A 13,942-nucleotide genomic window follows, 5' to 3' on the forward strand; every position below is an offset into this window, starting at 1 on the left:
AAGGGAACAGAATGTTTGGAATCATTAAGGGATAGATAATAAGACAGAAAATATCACATTGCCTCTATATAAATCCATGGTATGCCCAAATCTTGAATACTGCGTACAGACGTGCTTGCCCCATCTCAAAAAAGATATATTGGACTTGGAAAAGGTTCAGAAAAGGGCAACAAAAATTATTAGGGGTATGGAACAGCTGCCGTATTAGGAGAGATTAATAATATTGGGACTTTTCAGGTTGGAATAGAGACGACTAAGGGGGGATATGATAGAGGTCTATAAAATCATGACTGGTGTGGAGAAAGTAAATTAGGAAGTGTTATTTACTCCTTTTCATAACACAAGAACTAGGGGCCACCAAATGAAATTAATAGGTAGCAGGTTAAAAACTAACAAAAGGAAGTATTTATTCCACACAACACAGTCAACCTGTGGAACTCCTTGCCAGAGGATGTTGTGAAGGCCAAGACTATAACAGGTTTCAAAAAAGAACTAAATAAATTCATGAAGGATAGGTCCATCAATGGCTATTAGCCAGGATGGGCAGGGATGGTGCCCCCAGCCTCTGTTTGCCAGAAGCTGGGACTGCGTGACAGGGGAGGATCACTTGATGATTACCTGTTCTTTTCATTCCCTCTGGGGCACCTGGCATTGGCCACTGTCAGAAGACAGGATACTGGGCTAGATGGACCTTTGGTCTGACCCAGTATGGCCGTTCTTATGTCCTAAGAGATCCATCTGCCTACTTTTGAAACTTTTACCACTCATGTCTAGTAGTCCTTGACAATTTTCTTTTGGACTTTATGCTCCTCAAGAGGAGTAATCAACGACCAGTTTATATATGCATTACTAAATATTACTAAAACTTGCCTGGTGAAATCAACCAGTATCCAGAAAAACAGCGTACCTTCAGATTAGTCGGAGATTTTTCAAATGCATCAACAGGAGTTATGTGTCTAGCTGTCTTCTGTGCCTTCGAAAACTTCCCCCCCCCCCCCCAAACTATTGCACAGTCATATTTTCTTCTCTCCCCTCCAACCTAGGCAAAAGTTTTTGAGAAATATTGGGGTTTCAAAACCAAATGAATTATACCCATTCTTCTACTTATATAGCCTATGAGATAAATAGCAGACTTTAGAATTAGTGATAAACTACAAAGATCAATAGTTTAAAGTCTCAAGGTACGTAGAGAGACTACATGTAGAAAACAGGAAAAAGTGAATCACTTAATTAAAAAACAAAACAAAAAACTTTCACAAATACAATTTTATTTTCTTTCTTCCTGGAAAAAAAAGTTTACACTCAGCATCTCAAACACAAAATAAGAAACAGTTGGACACTAACTCAAGTTTTATTTATATATTCTACTTTCCTCTAGACCAGTCCAGACTATCATCGGGGAGAAAAGCAGAAAACCGTGAGACCATATGTCATCCAGCACTTCTGGTCTTATTCAGTTTGTTTGTTTTTTAATAAAATATTGAAAAGCTATTACACAGCATATTTCAAGCAAAAATTCCTGAACATAATTCTAAAAAAAAAAAAAAACCCAAAACCCCAACCACTCAATATAGTTTTAAAAAACATAGGACTGAATGGCACTTTCATTTTAGCATTCATGATGCAGAAAGCACATTTTTAAATATAGTGCACCCTCACTACAATTTTCATTTCTGTAAGGCTAACGTGGATATAAGGCAACGTAACCTCAGCTCCCACCTATGTCCCTCATAAAACACCATTAGCACATGCTTCTCTTTAGTATATGCCAAGATGCTCTGCTTCCCTTCAACTTCGTTTACCTACTCCCTCCTGTTTAAAAAAGTAACTTAAGAAGATGATGTGCTATATTTGTCACACACTGCAAGATACTAAAATATTGAAAAGAAACAGCAATGAATACAAATATTCACATATCTGAAAACTGACTTCCATCTCTTAAATAACTTATCTGAAGTTACAAAATACACACACAAATATCATACATAGCTATTTCATAGAAAGATATCAGAGATTGTTTTGCCTTTGATAATTTAACTGACCTATTTCTGGAGCAAAGATATCTGGACAGTGTTGCTACCTAAGATTTTCATTATAATTGATTTTTTTAAATATACAATAAATTCTCTCTAGCTATTCTAGCAGGTAGTGCAAATAAAGACATTCTTTGGGTTGCAATTTTTAAAACATCTCAATGTTATCTTCAACATATCACTAGCAAATTAATAAGTAACAAAATACTGTACTGTAAATGCACATCTTCTAACATTACATTATCCTTAGTTACCTGTTTAAAACCAATCACACAAACAATGATTAAGCTATATAATCAATCTATCCAAAAGATATGTTACATTTTTATTTAAATAAATATATTTTACAAGTGAATATATATTTTTCCATTTTAGTTTAACTTCAAATATTATAAAGTATCACCCATTTGGCATACTACATCAACCAAGTTACCAGAATATCTTTAAATACGATATTGTACAGCACTGCTTTAACAGAACTTTCTGAAAGCAACAAATTAATCCTCTGAGAACCTTATGTACAGAAGTTGGGACTGCATGTACTCAGCACATTCTATAGCAGAACAGTGTACGATATGTTAGTGTCAACTATTGCTTTGCCTAGCCAGAGGTAAAAAGCTTTTCTTGAATCCAATCAAATCGATGATAGATAAAGAAATATAAGGTGATCTTGTATGTTATCTAATATTGCTTGCTGCATTTACACGTTTACTTGTAGTTACTGGCACCAGATTACCACTAGTTCCATTGGTGGTATTTGTTGCTGAGCCATTCACAACAATGTAGTCAACTTTGTTTTCCAGTTTCACCAGACGTTGTAAGATGTCATCCAGAAGAACAGCAATCGTTCTTTTGAGATCAGCTGAAGAAGACAAAACAAAGAAAGTAGCATTGAATACTGTTCATTTATATTATCAGCAGTGTGTGAGAAATTTGCAGATTTGGACATCTAACTTATGTCTCCAAAGGTTGCTTTTCTTTTTTCCTGGATTTGTTTGGAGAAGATAGAGAAAAGGTAGAGTGTGCTTTAATTCTCCAACATATGGATTCTAGCTGTCCATATGTTTAAAAAGTACTATTTCTTATTTTTTGCATACTTGAAGATACTACCACAATAGCAAACTGAGAATTGGCCAATTGAATCATAGAATATAAAATAACATTAGTCTCCCCTAGTCCTCCCCCAATTTTTTTTTTAAAAGATAAGTGACTATTTAAGGGTAATATTTTGGACTTTAACCCACAGCAGCAGTAGAGGCAAAATAAATTCAACCTGTATAACAGCTTCTGGCACTTGGCAGCATTAGAAAGCACTTAGTTTTTCCACCCTAGATAAGATGGATCTTAATTATTTCCTTCTGTAGTTCCTTTCCAATTATTCTCCAAGTTCAGAACGTGCTGTCTGCCACAGGACAAGGTAGAGCACTTTTGTAATACACAATGTAATTCTTAAAGCAGAAAAAAGGAATACAGTTTCTTTCTTATTTTAAAATTCTTGGATGTAAAGATTTAGACTTAGGTTCTTTTTAGATCAACTTATCTATATATCGAGAAAAAAAAGCAGGGTGGAAGAGGACAGTTAATCACGGTGTGGGAAGGAAGAACACAAATGGGCAAGACTACTAAGCAAACAATGCAGTAATCAACATAATTCAACAAAAAAATTCACTTTGCTGTACGTATTCTTTCAGAAATGAGAAATTTTCAATGTTTACGTTAAACAGATCTCAATAAGTAAACCACACACAGATCTCTCTTGCATTTTAGATGAGCATAGGCTATAGACATATAGCGGGTGCACAGGTAACAGGGCACAGTGGTGTCAAGTCAGAGGGGAATATGCTGATGCAAACACAATGGAGGCTCAAGATTTGGAGCACTCTACTGCCATCTGTAAAATAAGGGTCAGATTCTGCTAAATACATAATCATTCCCCCATCTCTCCCATTCTACCATCATGATTGCTTCTCATTGTTTGTTAATAGTAGAAGAGAAGAAAATTAAGGGGGGGGGAGATAAAAGCAATAAAAAGGTAGAAATAACACAAAGTGACAGTGTTTGGGTAGTGAAGTGTTTTAATTTTACATTTAATTCCTACATTATGAATGTAGTCCTTCATGTTACTGTGGAGAAAACCCCCCAGAGCTCTATTTCCAATTGGTGGAGAAACAAGACAACCTAGTATTGATTCTGACAGTCAAATTACTATAATACATACAACTATGTTTAAAGAACAAGTGTTAAAAGAAGTTATGCCTTAAAATTAAGCCCTATCAATGAGCAAACACACAGTCAGCACATACAAAATTACTTTGAAGAGTTCCATGTACCATTTAAAATAAGATTTAAAAGCTGTACCAAAGGCAGTTTAGAACAAAACGGTTTGTGTAGCCAGGTTTATTTAATCTTACCATATCCTGCCATTGAGGCTCCATTACCACCATTCATTATGTTCTTATTTTCTTCTGCCAGTGCTTTCACATATCTTTTACTTAAGTCTAGTATCTGTTCACGCAATTCAGCACTGGTTTGGTGCCTTGGATGCTGAAAAGTATAGCGCAGCAACATCAAGCCCCAAATGAATCCAAACACCAGCAACAACAAACTCAGTTTCTGGGACATGTTTTTTCTTGAAAATGTTAAAAACATTTCTGATGAAGGCAACAGATGAGTCTTGATTTCACAAAAAATAATTCAATTTGAAGTTGTCATGGTATTTACATATTCGTCAAAAGCAAGATCTTCACAAAGTAACAAATCTTCTGGGTGGACCATCTTAAACACATTTTCTCCACGTCAACTGATTCCTAAATTTGAAGTATTACAAGATTAGTCAAAATGCTCATTCACTAGGAAAAAGAACAAAAAAGTTTTCAAGTTATTAGATATTCTAGAAATTCTTTGTGGATTCATATCTGTGCAGAAACATAACTGTCCACCTCACTTATTTCTACAGCTTTGTCTTTTAGCTTTTCTGCATCAAGTCAAAACTTCAATGCCACCATCATTGCTTCAGTTTTAAATTACTGTAATTGTAATTAACTTTTTAAAGTGCATTTGCGTTCAATCTTATAGAAACCTGTAAAAAACTCTTCCCTTTAGAAACTATTCAGTTTGTAAGCAATATTTTTGGGTTGTTTATAATGCCATATTTTCACAAAAAAAGTCCTTGCAAATTCATCTGCAGCTGTTGCTTATTCCCCACTGAAAGTCACAAGGCTATGGTGAAACTTAAACATAAAATTTATTTAGACTAAGTTTCTTTGGTAAGGTCCTCATTTGCTTTTGTACAGGATCAAACACAGTCAGTGTCTTAATAAAACATAATGAAGTTACACCTCCTTATAGCACTTTGGCTAATAATCATCCATTAGTTATATAATCCTTACCGTAGCAACCAATTTTGATGCCACTACAGATTATGACTTCAGGTGGGAAGTGATCAGCAGGAACATATCAGTATTTATAAACCAAATATCCAGCTTCTGAGGGTATGGAGTAGTATCGGCCATACATCTTCAAAGAAAGCTCTGCATGTCAAGCAAAGTTTATTCAAATAAAGTTCTGCATATTATGTTAAGACCAACATTTTCAAGGAGGAGCCTCACGTTGAGCAGTGCCTAATCGTAAGCAACTATGTCTGAAAGCCCAAAATTACTAAAATAACGATTGGAACTGGATACTGTGGCTTAGCATACATACAAACACAAATTTCACATACATAAAGTCACTTCTTCTGTTTGAAAGGCAGGCAAAGATTTCTTCTTTTAAGCAGCTACTTTGCCTTTTAAAATCCTTGTTTACAATCTTACTCAGTATTTGGCCTCTACAGTATCCTGTGGCAATGACTTCTACTGCTTAATAATGTGTGAAAAAAATATTTCCTTCTATAAGTTTTGCATCTTCCATCTTTTAATTTCATTAAAACATCCCCTTGTTTTGTGTCATGTCAGGGAGAACAGAAACTCTGGATCAACCTTTGACATATTTTTATCATATCCCCTCTTATTTGTCTCCTTTCTAAGGTAAACAAACCCAATTTTTTCAGTCTTTCTTTAAATGAGTTTTTCCTCATGCCTCTAATCAGGTGTTATCCTTCTCTGGACCTCTTCCAATTCTGCAATATGCCATTTGAGATTAGGTAAACAGTACTGCACATAATATTCTAGGTGAGGCTTCAGCATTGATTTATATAATGGCATTGTATTTTCCATATTCTTCTCTATCATGTTCCTTTGGCATCCTAACAGCTTGGCTTTCTGGACCATAGCTGCACATTAAGTCAAGGTCTTCATTGGGCTGCCCACAGCAATGTCTAGGTACCTTTCTTGAGTTAACAAAGTTAATTTAGAATCCTCTAAAGTGTACAAGTAGTTAAAATTTCTCTTTCCAATGTGTTTTACTTCTGACACAGCGTACTGACCCAACAGAAGATTTTAAAAAATAATATAAAAAAATCACACAGTAGGCAAAGACAGTGCTTTCGGTTCCTCTGGGATTATCCTTGCTAGCTTGACTAGGTGAAGTAGTCAATGTATCTTAGTAAAGCCGTGATCACATTAAAAAGGAGCTAAATATGGGGACCATAGTGGTTTGAGTGACAAAGTATTTTGTTGTTCGTAACACATGCAAGGCTCAGGAATATAATCAAGATAAAGCCTGCCCCTTTCCCCCTACCATAAGGACAAAACAGATTGTTTCAATGACAAAATGTTTGAAAACTTAAATAGATGATTTGGCACTATTTTAGACAAATTAATAACCACACCTTACATTTACAAAGCAGTATTACATTTACAAAGCAGTATTAATCTCAAAGGATTCCAAAGTCCTTCAAAAATATTACGTATGAGAATCACTTCCTCTACACTTGGAAGGAATATAGCAGCTGTTTAACAGTGAACAGCCCTAACGAGAAAGTTTAGAAGAGGAAGTGAAGACTCCTCTTCACATCCAAATGAAAAGATACGGCCTGCACCACACTTAGATTTCACCCACATCTGAACAGGGTTGTCCATGCTAACTTATACAATGCTGAATACATTTTAGCAGTCAGTTTAGACCAGGGCTAATTTTGTTCAGCATCACCAGCTAAGTATTAAACCCCAAGAAGCCCTGATAAATTCTATTGTAAACTCTTTGCTGACTATCTCCAGTACCCATTAGTCTTCAGATATTTTAGACCAGGCCTATAGCAATTACAGTAGACAACATATAATGACTCAAGTTATAACTTAGACAGGATACAAGGATTAACACCCCTAAATCTTGTGAAAAGTGTTATGGGATTTTTAATACGTGTGATCATGACCTCAGTATCTCTCTTCTACTAGAAGTGACATCTTTTGCTGCAGAGTGACCTTCAATACCTTACTGAACCATTTGATCAGAATTAGCTCAGAAGGAATACCACAGCCTCTCATTGAATCACCAACCAGTTAGAAGATAAGAAGAGTTTTCTTTGAGGAAAGGGAACACAAGGGCCTAACAATAAGAGTGCAGTTTAAATGCACTTATCTACTAAGGTTTTGGGGAATATCCCTGTTTACTAGATTAGAGAACTCAGAAACCATTGCATAATTCCCAGGAGCTGTAAAATAACTGTAAATAAATTATTAACAAATTAGACATGAATACACAATACAAGAAATAAGAAGGCACGAGGCCAATGCGCTGTGTACACAGGGGGATCACATCCTGAGGGTCAAAATGGGACAAGAGTAGTGGTAATTTTCCACGTTCTACCTACAAACCAAAACCCACAGGCTCATGACACCAAGAGGAGATACCACTCCAAGTGGATTGTGCTTATCTTCATATTGTTCCTCTTGTTTCTTCTATACTTTACTCAGAAATGAAGTAGAAACTAGGACTGTCGATTAAACGCACTTAACTCAAAAAAAAATTAATTGCGATTAATCACACTGTTAATAGAATACCAATTGAAATGTATTAAATATTTTGGATGTTTTTTTACACAGAATACAAAGTGTACAGTGCTCACTTTATATTATTTTTATTACAAATATTTGCACTGTAAAAGTGATAAAAGAAATAGTATTTTTCAATTCACCTCATACAAGTACTGTAGTCCAATCTCTTTATCGTGAAAGTATAACTTACAAATGTAGATTTTTGTGTTGCATAACTGTACTCAAAAACAAAATGTAAAACTTTAGAGCCTACACATCCACTCAGTCCTATTTCAGCCAATCACTCAGACAAACTAGTTTGGTTACAATTTTCAGGAGATAATGCTGCCTGCTTCTTGTTTACAATGTCACATGAAAATGAGAACAGGCATTCTCATGGCACTGTTGTAGCCGGCATTGCAATATATTCACATGGCAGATGCGCTAGATATTCATATGTCCCTTCCTGCTTCAACCACCATTCCAGAGGACATGTGTCCATGCTGATGACGGGTTCTGCTCGATAACGATCCAAAGCACAGCAGACCGACGCATGTTCGTTTTCATCATCTGAGTCAGATGCCACCAGCAGAAGGCTGATTTTATTTTTTGGTGGTTCAGGTTCTGTAGTTTCCACATCTGAGTGTTGCTCTTTTAAGACTTCTGAAAGTATGCTCCACACCTCGTCCCTCTCAGATTTTGGACAGCACTTCAGATTCTTAAACCTTGAGTTGAGTGCTGTAGCTATTTTTAGAAATCTCACATTGGTACCTTCTTTGAGTTTTGTCAAATCCGCTTTGAAAGTGTTATTAAAATGAACATGTGCTGGGTCATCATCCGAGACTGCTATAACATGAAATATATGGAAGAATGCGGGTAAAACAGAACAGGAGACATACAGTTCTCCCCCAAGGAGTTCAGTCACAAATTTAATTAACACTTTTTTTTTTAAATGAGCATCATCAATCTGGAAGCATGTCCTGTGGAATGGCGGCCGAAGCATGAAGGGGCATACGAATGTTTAGCATTTCTGGCACATAAATATCTTGCAACACCAGCTACAAAAGTGCCATGCGAATGCCTGTTCTCACTTTCAGGTGACATTGTAAATAAAAAGCAGGCCGCAGTATCTCCCGTATATGTAACCAAACGTGTCTGCCTGAGTGATTGGCTGAAGCAGGACTGAGTGGACATGTAGGCTCTAAAGTTTTACATTGTTTTATTTTTTTTAAATGCAGTTATTTTTTGTACATAATTCTATATTTGTAAGTTGAACTTTCATGATAAAGAGATTGCACTACAGTACTTGTATTAGGTGAATTGAAAAATACTATTTCTTTTGTTTTTTATAGTGCAAATATTTGTAATAAAAATAAATATAAAGTGAGAACTGTACACTTTGTATTCTGTCTTGTAATTGAAATCAATATATTTGAAAATGTAGAAAACATCCAAAAATATTTAAATAAATGGTATTCTATTATTGTTTAATAGCACAATTAATCGCAATTCATTTTTTTAATTGCTTGACAGCTCTAGTAGCAACAAAAGTGATATTTAAATCATATTTTAGATCCAGAGGTAATACTACATTGAGATTAACTGGAACAACTCGCCTCTCAGAACTGTGAACTAAAACTTCATCAGTTTACAATCTGTTCACATTCGGAAGGTTGTGTTGGTAAATATATAACACCTAAGGGGCTTATTTTACAAACAGTAACCTGGATTATGGAGCAAAGATTGGAGCCACCAAGAAAAAGCATCAGATTACTAAATTGCTGCAAACTAGCCTAAGTAGGCCCCAGGTCATTATCACAGAACAGAGAGAAAATCCTTCTTTATATCACACCTGGAAAAGTACATTCCATTCTAGTTATCTGTATCTTTCCAATAATGAGGTACAAAAAAGGAGTTTAACGTTGGAGTGAATGATTTATAGAGAAAGTTTAATAAAAGGTAAATATATATAGCTTGTTTAAACAGGAGACATGATAATAATCTATAAATATCTGAAAGGTTAAACTCCAAGGAAAGAAAAATGTTATTTAAAGGAGGTATAAGAGATTGTCACTAGAAGTAACTGAATTATATTTTATACGTGAAAGTTTACATACAATAAAGACAGACAGATGACAGTGTGGTATGGTAGGCTGTGGAATAGCATACTAAGCAGTAACAGAAGACTCATTGCTTTGATTTTCTGGCAAGTGACATGCTTGGACCCTATGAAAGTTAGATTGGGTCCTTACAGTACAGCAAACACATTAGTTTTTCAGAGTCACAGCAGCCATAGTACAGTTCTTAAAGTTTAGGAATTATATGGGGTAAAATTGTGATTCTATAGCAAATGCAGAAGGAAACACAAAACTACTTTTAAGGAAGCACCAATCTAGCGCCCTGAGTAAATTCTAGATTTGGGTAGTAAGAGAAGACTTGACTATTTGATGCATCATTCCCTCAATATATCCCTTGTTCTCCCCAAAACAAACAATAATTCATATAACTTGTTATATTTGGACTTAGCCACAGAAGAGTGATAGCACTTCCTTACCTCACAGAGGTGTTGTGAGGATAAATACATTTAAAGATTGTGACATTCTCAGGTTCTATGATAACAAGGGCTCTATATATACCTAAAATTGTATATATACCTAAAATTGGTAATCCTCAGATCTTGCGATCCCTAAGAGGACAATTTAGGAAAGTATACATTATTAACAGTGCACAACACATAGTAAAACCCCGACTCACTCCAAGACAACTCAGGGTCATTGCAGCACAGATGTGCAGTTGGGTGATCCATGCTAGAATAAGGCTGAGTCATGGAAGCTAGCTCCCATAGAACACTGCACAGAGGCACTGATAAGAGAGGTCAGCAACAACTCCCTTACAAGCACACAGGGAACATTACATTGGTATTAACAACAGGGATTTGAGAGGGTAAAAAGGGATTGCTCCTGCCATCAGAATCCAAGTGCTCATACAGTCCAGCACCAGGAACTGCTGCAACAGGACAAACCAGAGCAAAAGCAAATCATTGCATGTACAGATTGGGTGGGCAGGAGCAGGGAGGGGAGGAAGGAAAAGAGAAAAGAGCATGACCTGGACCAAGGAGACATCTATAAAGAAGAATCCAAATAAAATGCTGATGATAATGAGGTAATAACCTCACTTTGCTCAACAACGGCGACCACCCCCAACACCTAGTATAACAAACTCCATCCCGTACGCATTCTCAAACTCACACTTATATCTGTCCCAGTTCACAGAACACACACAATGACCTAATCCCTATCTCAGACCGACCTGCAATTACCGAAGCCCCTATATCGCCTCATATCCCGGCACAGGGCAGTCCAGCTCTCATCCCTCGATCCCTGTCCCACTCTAGCACTCACAGACACCCCGGGGGAACGGGGCCGGCCCTGCTACTCCCCATCCCTGCCCCCTCTCAAACACCCCCCGCCCCGAGGCCGGCCCTGCCACTCCCCATCCCTGCCCCCTCTCAAACACCCCCCCCCGCCCCGGGGCCGGCCCTGCCACTCCCCATCCCTGCCCCCTCTCAAACACCCCCCGCCCCAGGGAACGGGGCCGGCCCTGCTACTCCCCATCCCTGCCCCCTCTCAAACACCCCCCCGCCCCGGGGAACGGGGCCGGCCCTGCTACTCCCCATCCCTGCCCCCTCTCAAACACCCCCCCGCCACGCCGGCCCTGCTACTCTCCATCCCTGCCCCCCCTCAAACAACCCCCCCGCCCCGGGGCCGGCCCTGCCACTCCCCATCCCTGCCCCCTCTCAAACACCCCCCGCCCCGGGGAACGGGGCCGGCCCTGCTACTCCCCATCCCTGCCCCCTCTCAAACACCCCCCCGCCCCGGGGAACGGGGCCGGCCCTGCTACTCCCCATCCCTGCCCCCTCTCAAACACCCCCCCCCCGCCACCCCGGCCCTGCTACTCTCCATCCCTGCCCCCTCTCAAACAACCCCCCCGCCCCGGGGCCGGCCCTGCCACTCCCCATCCCTGCCCCCTCTCAAACACCCCCCGCCCCGGGGAACGGGGCCAGCCCTGCTACTCCCCATCCCTGCCCCCTCTCAAACACCCCCCCGCCACGCCGGCCCTGCTACTCTCCATCCCTGCCCCCTCTCAAACAACCCCCCCGCCCCGGGGCCGGCCCTGCCACTCCCCATCCCTGCCCCCTCTCAAACACCCCCCGCCCCGGGGAACGGGGCCGGCCCTGCTACTCCCCATCCCTGCCCCCTCTCAAACACCCCCCCGCCACGCCGGCCCTGCCACTCCCCATCCCTGCCCCCTCTCAAACACCCCCCGCCCCGGGGAACGGGGCCGGCCCTGCTACTCCCCATCCCTGCCCCCTCTCAAACACCCCCCCGCCACGCCGGCCCTGCTACTCTCCATCCCTGCCCCCCCTCAAACAACCCCCCCGCCCCGGGGCCGGCCCTGCCACTCCCCATCCCTGCCCCCTCTCAAACACCCCCCGCCCCGGGGAACGGGGCCGGCCCTGCTACTCCCCATCCCTGCCCCCTCTCAAACACCCCCCCGCCCCGGGGAACGGGGCCGGCCCTGCTACTCCCCATCCCTGCCCCCTCTCAAACACCCCCCCCCCGCCACCCCGGCCCTGCTACTCTCCATCCCTGCCCCCTCTCAAACAACCCCCCCGCCCCGGGGCCGGCCCTGCCACTCCCCATCCCTGCCCCCTCTCAAACACCCCCCGCCCCGGGGAACGGGGCCAGCCCTGCTACTCCCCATCCCTGCCCCCTCTCAAACACCCCCCCGCCACGCCGGCCCTGCTACTCTCCATCCCTGCCCCCTCTCAAACAACCCCCCCGCCCCGGGGCCGGCCCTGCCACTCCCCATCCCTGCCCCCTCTCAAACAACCCCCCCGCCCCGGGGCCGGCCCTGCCACTCCCCATCCCTGCCCCCTCTCAAACACCCCCCGCCCCGGGGCCGGCCCTGCCACTCCCCATCCCTGCCCCCTCTCAAACACCCCCCGCCCCGGGGAACGGGGCCGGCCCTGCTACTCCCCATCCCTGCCCCCTCTCAAACACCCCCCCGCCACGCCGGCCCTGCTACTCTCCATCCCTGCCCCCTCTCAAACAACCCCCCCGCCCCGGGGCCGGCCCTGCCACTCCCCATCCCTGCCCCCTCTCAAACAACCCCCCCGCCCCGGGGCCGGCCCTGCCACTCCCCATCTCAAACACCCTCCCTTGGGCACGGGGCAGGCCCTGTCCCCCCGGGGCACGGGGCCGCCCCTACCAACAACGGCTCGGACTCCCGCGGCGGCGGCGCTCTCACCCCTTCCCTACCCGGCTGACAGGCACAACGCCAGCTCCCCGCCCCGCTTCCGCTCATCCCCCAGCCCCGCCCCCCGAGCCCTTCCGCCCGACGCATGCCGGGAACGGATTCCGCAGCCTTCGCCGAGCCAAGCGCAGGCGCGGCGCCGCTTCTCCCCTTCGCGCGGGCTGCGGGCTAAAGTCCCCGTGTCTTGCTGAGGGCGCGCGCGTGGGTGGGTTCCCGGGCCGCTGCTGTCGCCGCCTAGTGCTAAGTCGTGGCCGCAGCACGGGAGCCGCCGCCGCAGCGCTTGCTGGGGTCTCCTTGCGCTTCGGCCCTCTGTGGGTGGGTGGGTGCACGGGCCTTTGTTCTGTGCCGCTCAGGAGGTGCCGGGCAGGCGGCCCGCCTCGGACGGGTGTCTAGGTAGCAGCCTCGCGCAGCGCGGGGTCTTAGCTTTCATATTGAAAACAACGTGTCTGACCTTCAGCGGCGTGTCGAGCACTTTCCCACTGGTTCCTGAGCGGGGGTTAACCTGAAACATTGGCTCAGCGAGGGTTAAACTCCCCCATGCCCGATTAGTCTCAGGCCATGTGTACCCCACAAACTGGTCAACGCACGTCGTTACCACCGAAGCTGTGTATCCCTTGGGTGTGGGCATACGTGGCTCTGATGTTGGTGCTGGCCGAACTCAGCAGCGGGCTGTGGGGTGCT

At 42.9% G+C, this 13,942-nt stretch overlaps 1 protein-coding gene across 3 annotated transcripts; it reads right to left on the bottom strand.

Moving 5' to 3' along the window:
- Positions 1-2,389: 2,389 nt before the first annotated feature.
- On the bottom strand, positions 2,390-13,302 carry CCDC126 (coiled-coil domain containing 126). Of its 3 annotated transcripts, none has more exons than XM_084621631.1 (4): positions 13,267-13,302; positions 5,423-5,563; positions 4,445-4,840; positions 2,390-2,895 (listed from the first exon to the last, which is right to left on the bottom strand). In XM_084621631.1, exons 3-4 carry the CDS (start codon positions 4,680-4,682, stop codon positions 2,711-2,713), a joined length of 423 nt encoding a protein of 140 aa, XP_084477757.1. In that variant the 5' UTR covers positions 4,683-4,840; positions 5,423-5,563; positions 13,267-13,302; the 3' UTR covers positions 2,390-2,710. The 3 variants fall into 3 exon arrangements, with proteins under 3 accessions (XP_084477757.1, XP_084477756.1, XP_084477758.1); XM_084621630.1 differs by having other exon boundaries at positions 13,217-13,298; XM_084621632.1 differs by lacking the exon at positions 13,267-13,302 and adding an exon at positions 11,255-11,369.
- Between the last annotated feature and the right edge of the window lie 640 nt (positions 13,303-13,942).

This window comes from Lepidochelys olivacea, assembly GCF_965140295.1.
Source record: "Lepidochelys olivacea isolate rLepOli2 genome assembly, chromosome: 2".
In the NCBI taxonomy this organism is placed as follows: Eukaryota; Metazoa; Chordata; order Testudines; family Cheloniidae; genus Lepidochelys; species Lepidochelys olivacea.

Excerpts from the sequence above, each read along its gene's own strand:
- CCDC126 (XM_084621631.1), bottom strand. The coding sequence starts at position 4,682 with ATGTTTTTAACATTTTCAAGAAAAAACATGTCCCAGAAACTGAGTTTG. Across the intron at positions 2,896-4,444 it reads AGCCTCAATGGCAGGATATG|CTGATCTCAAAAGAACGATT; the intron begins GTAAGATTAAAT and ends TGTCTTCTTCAG.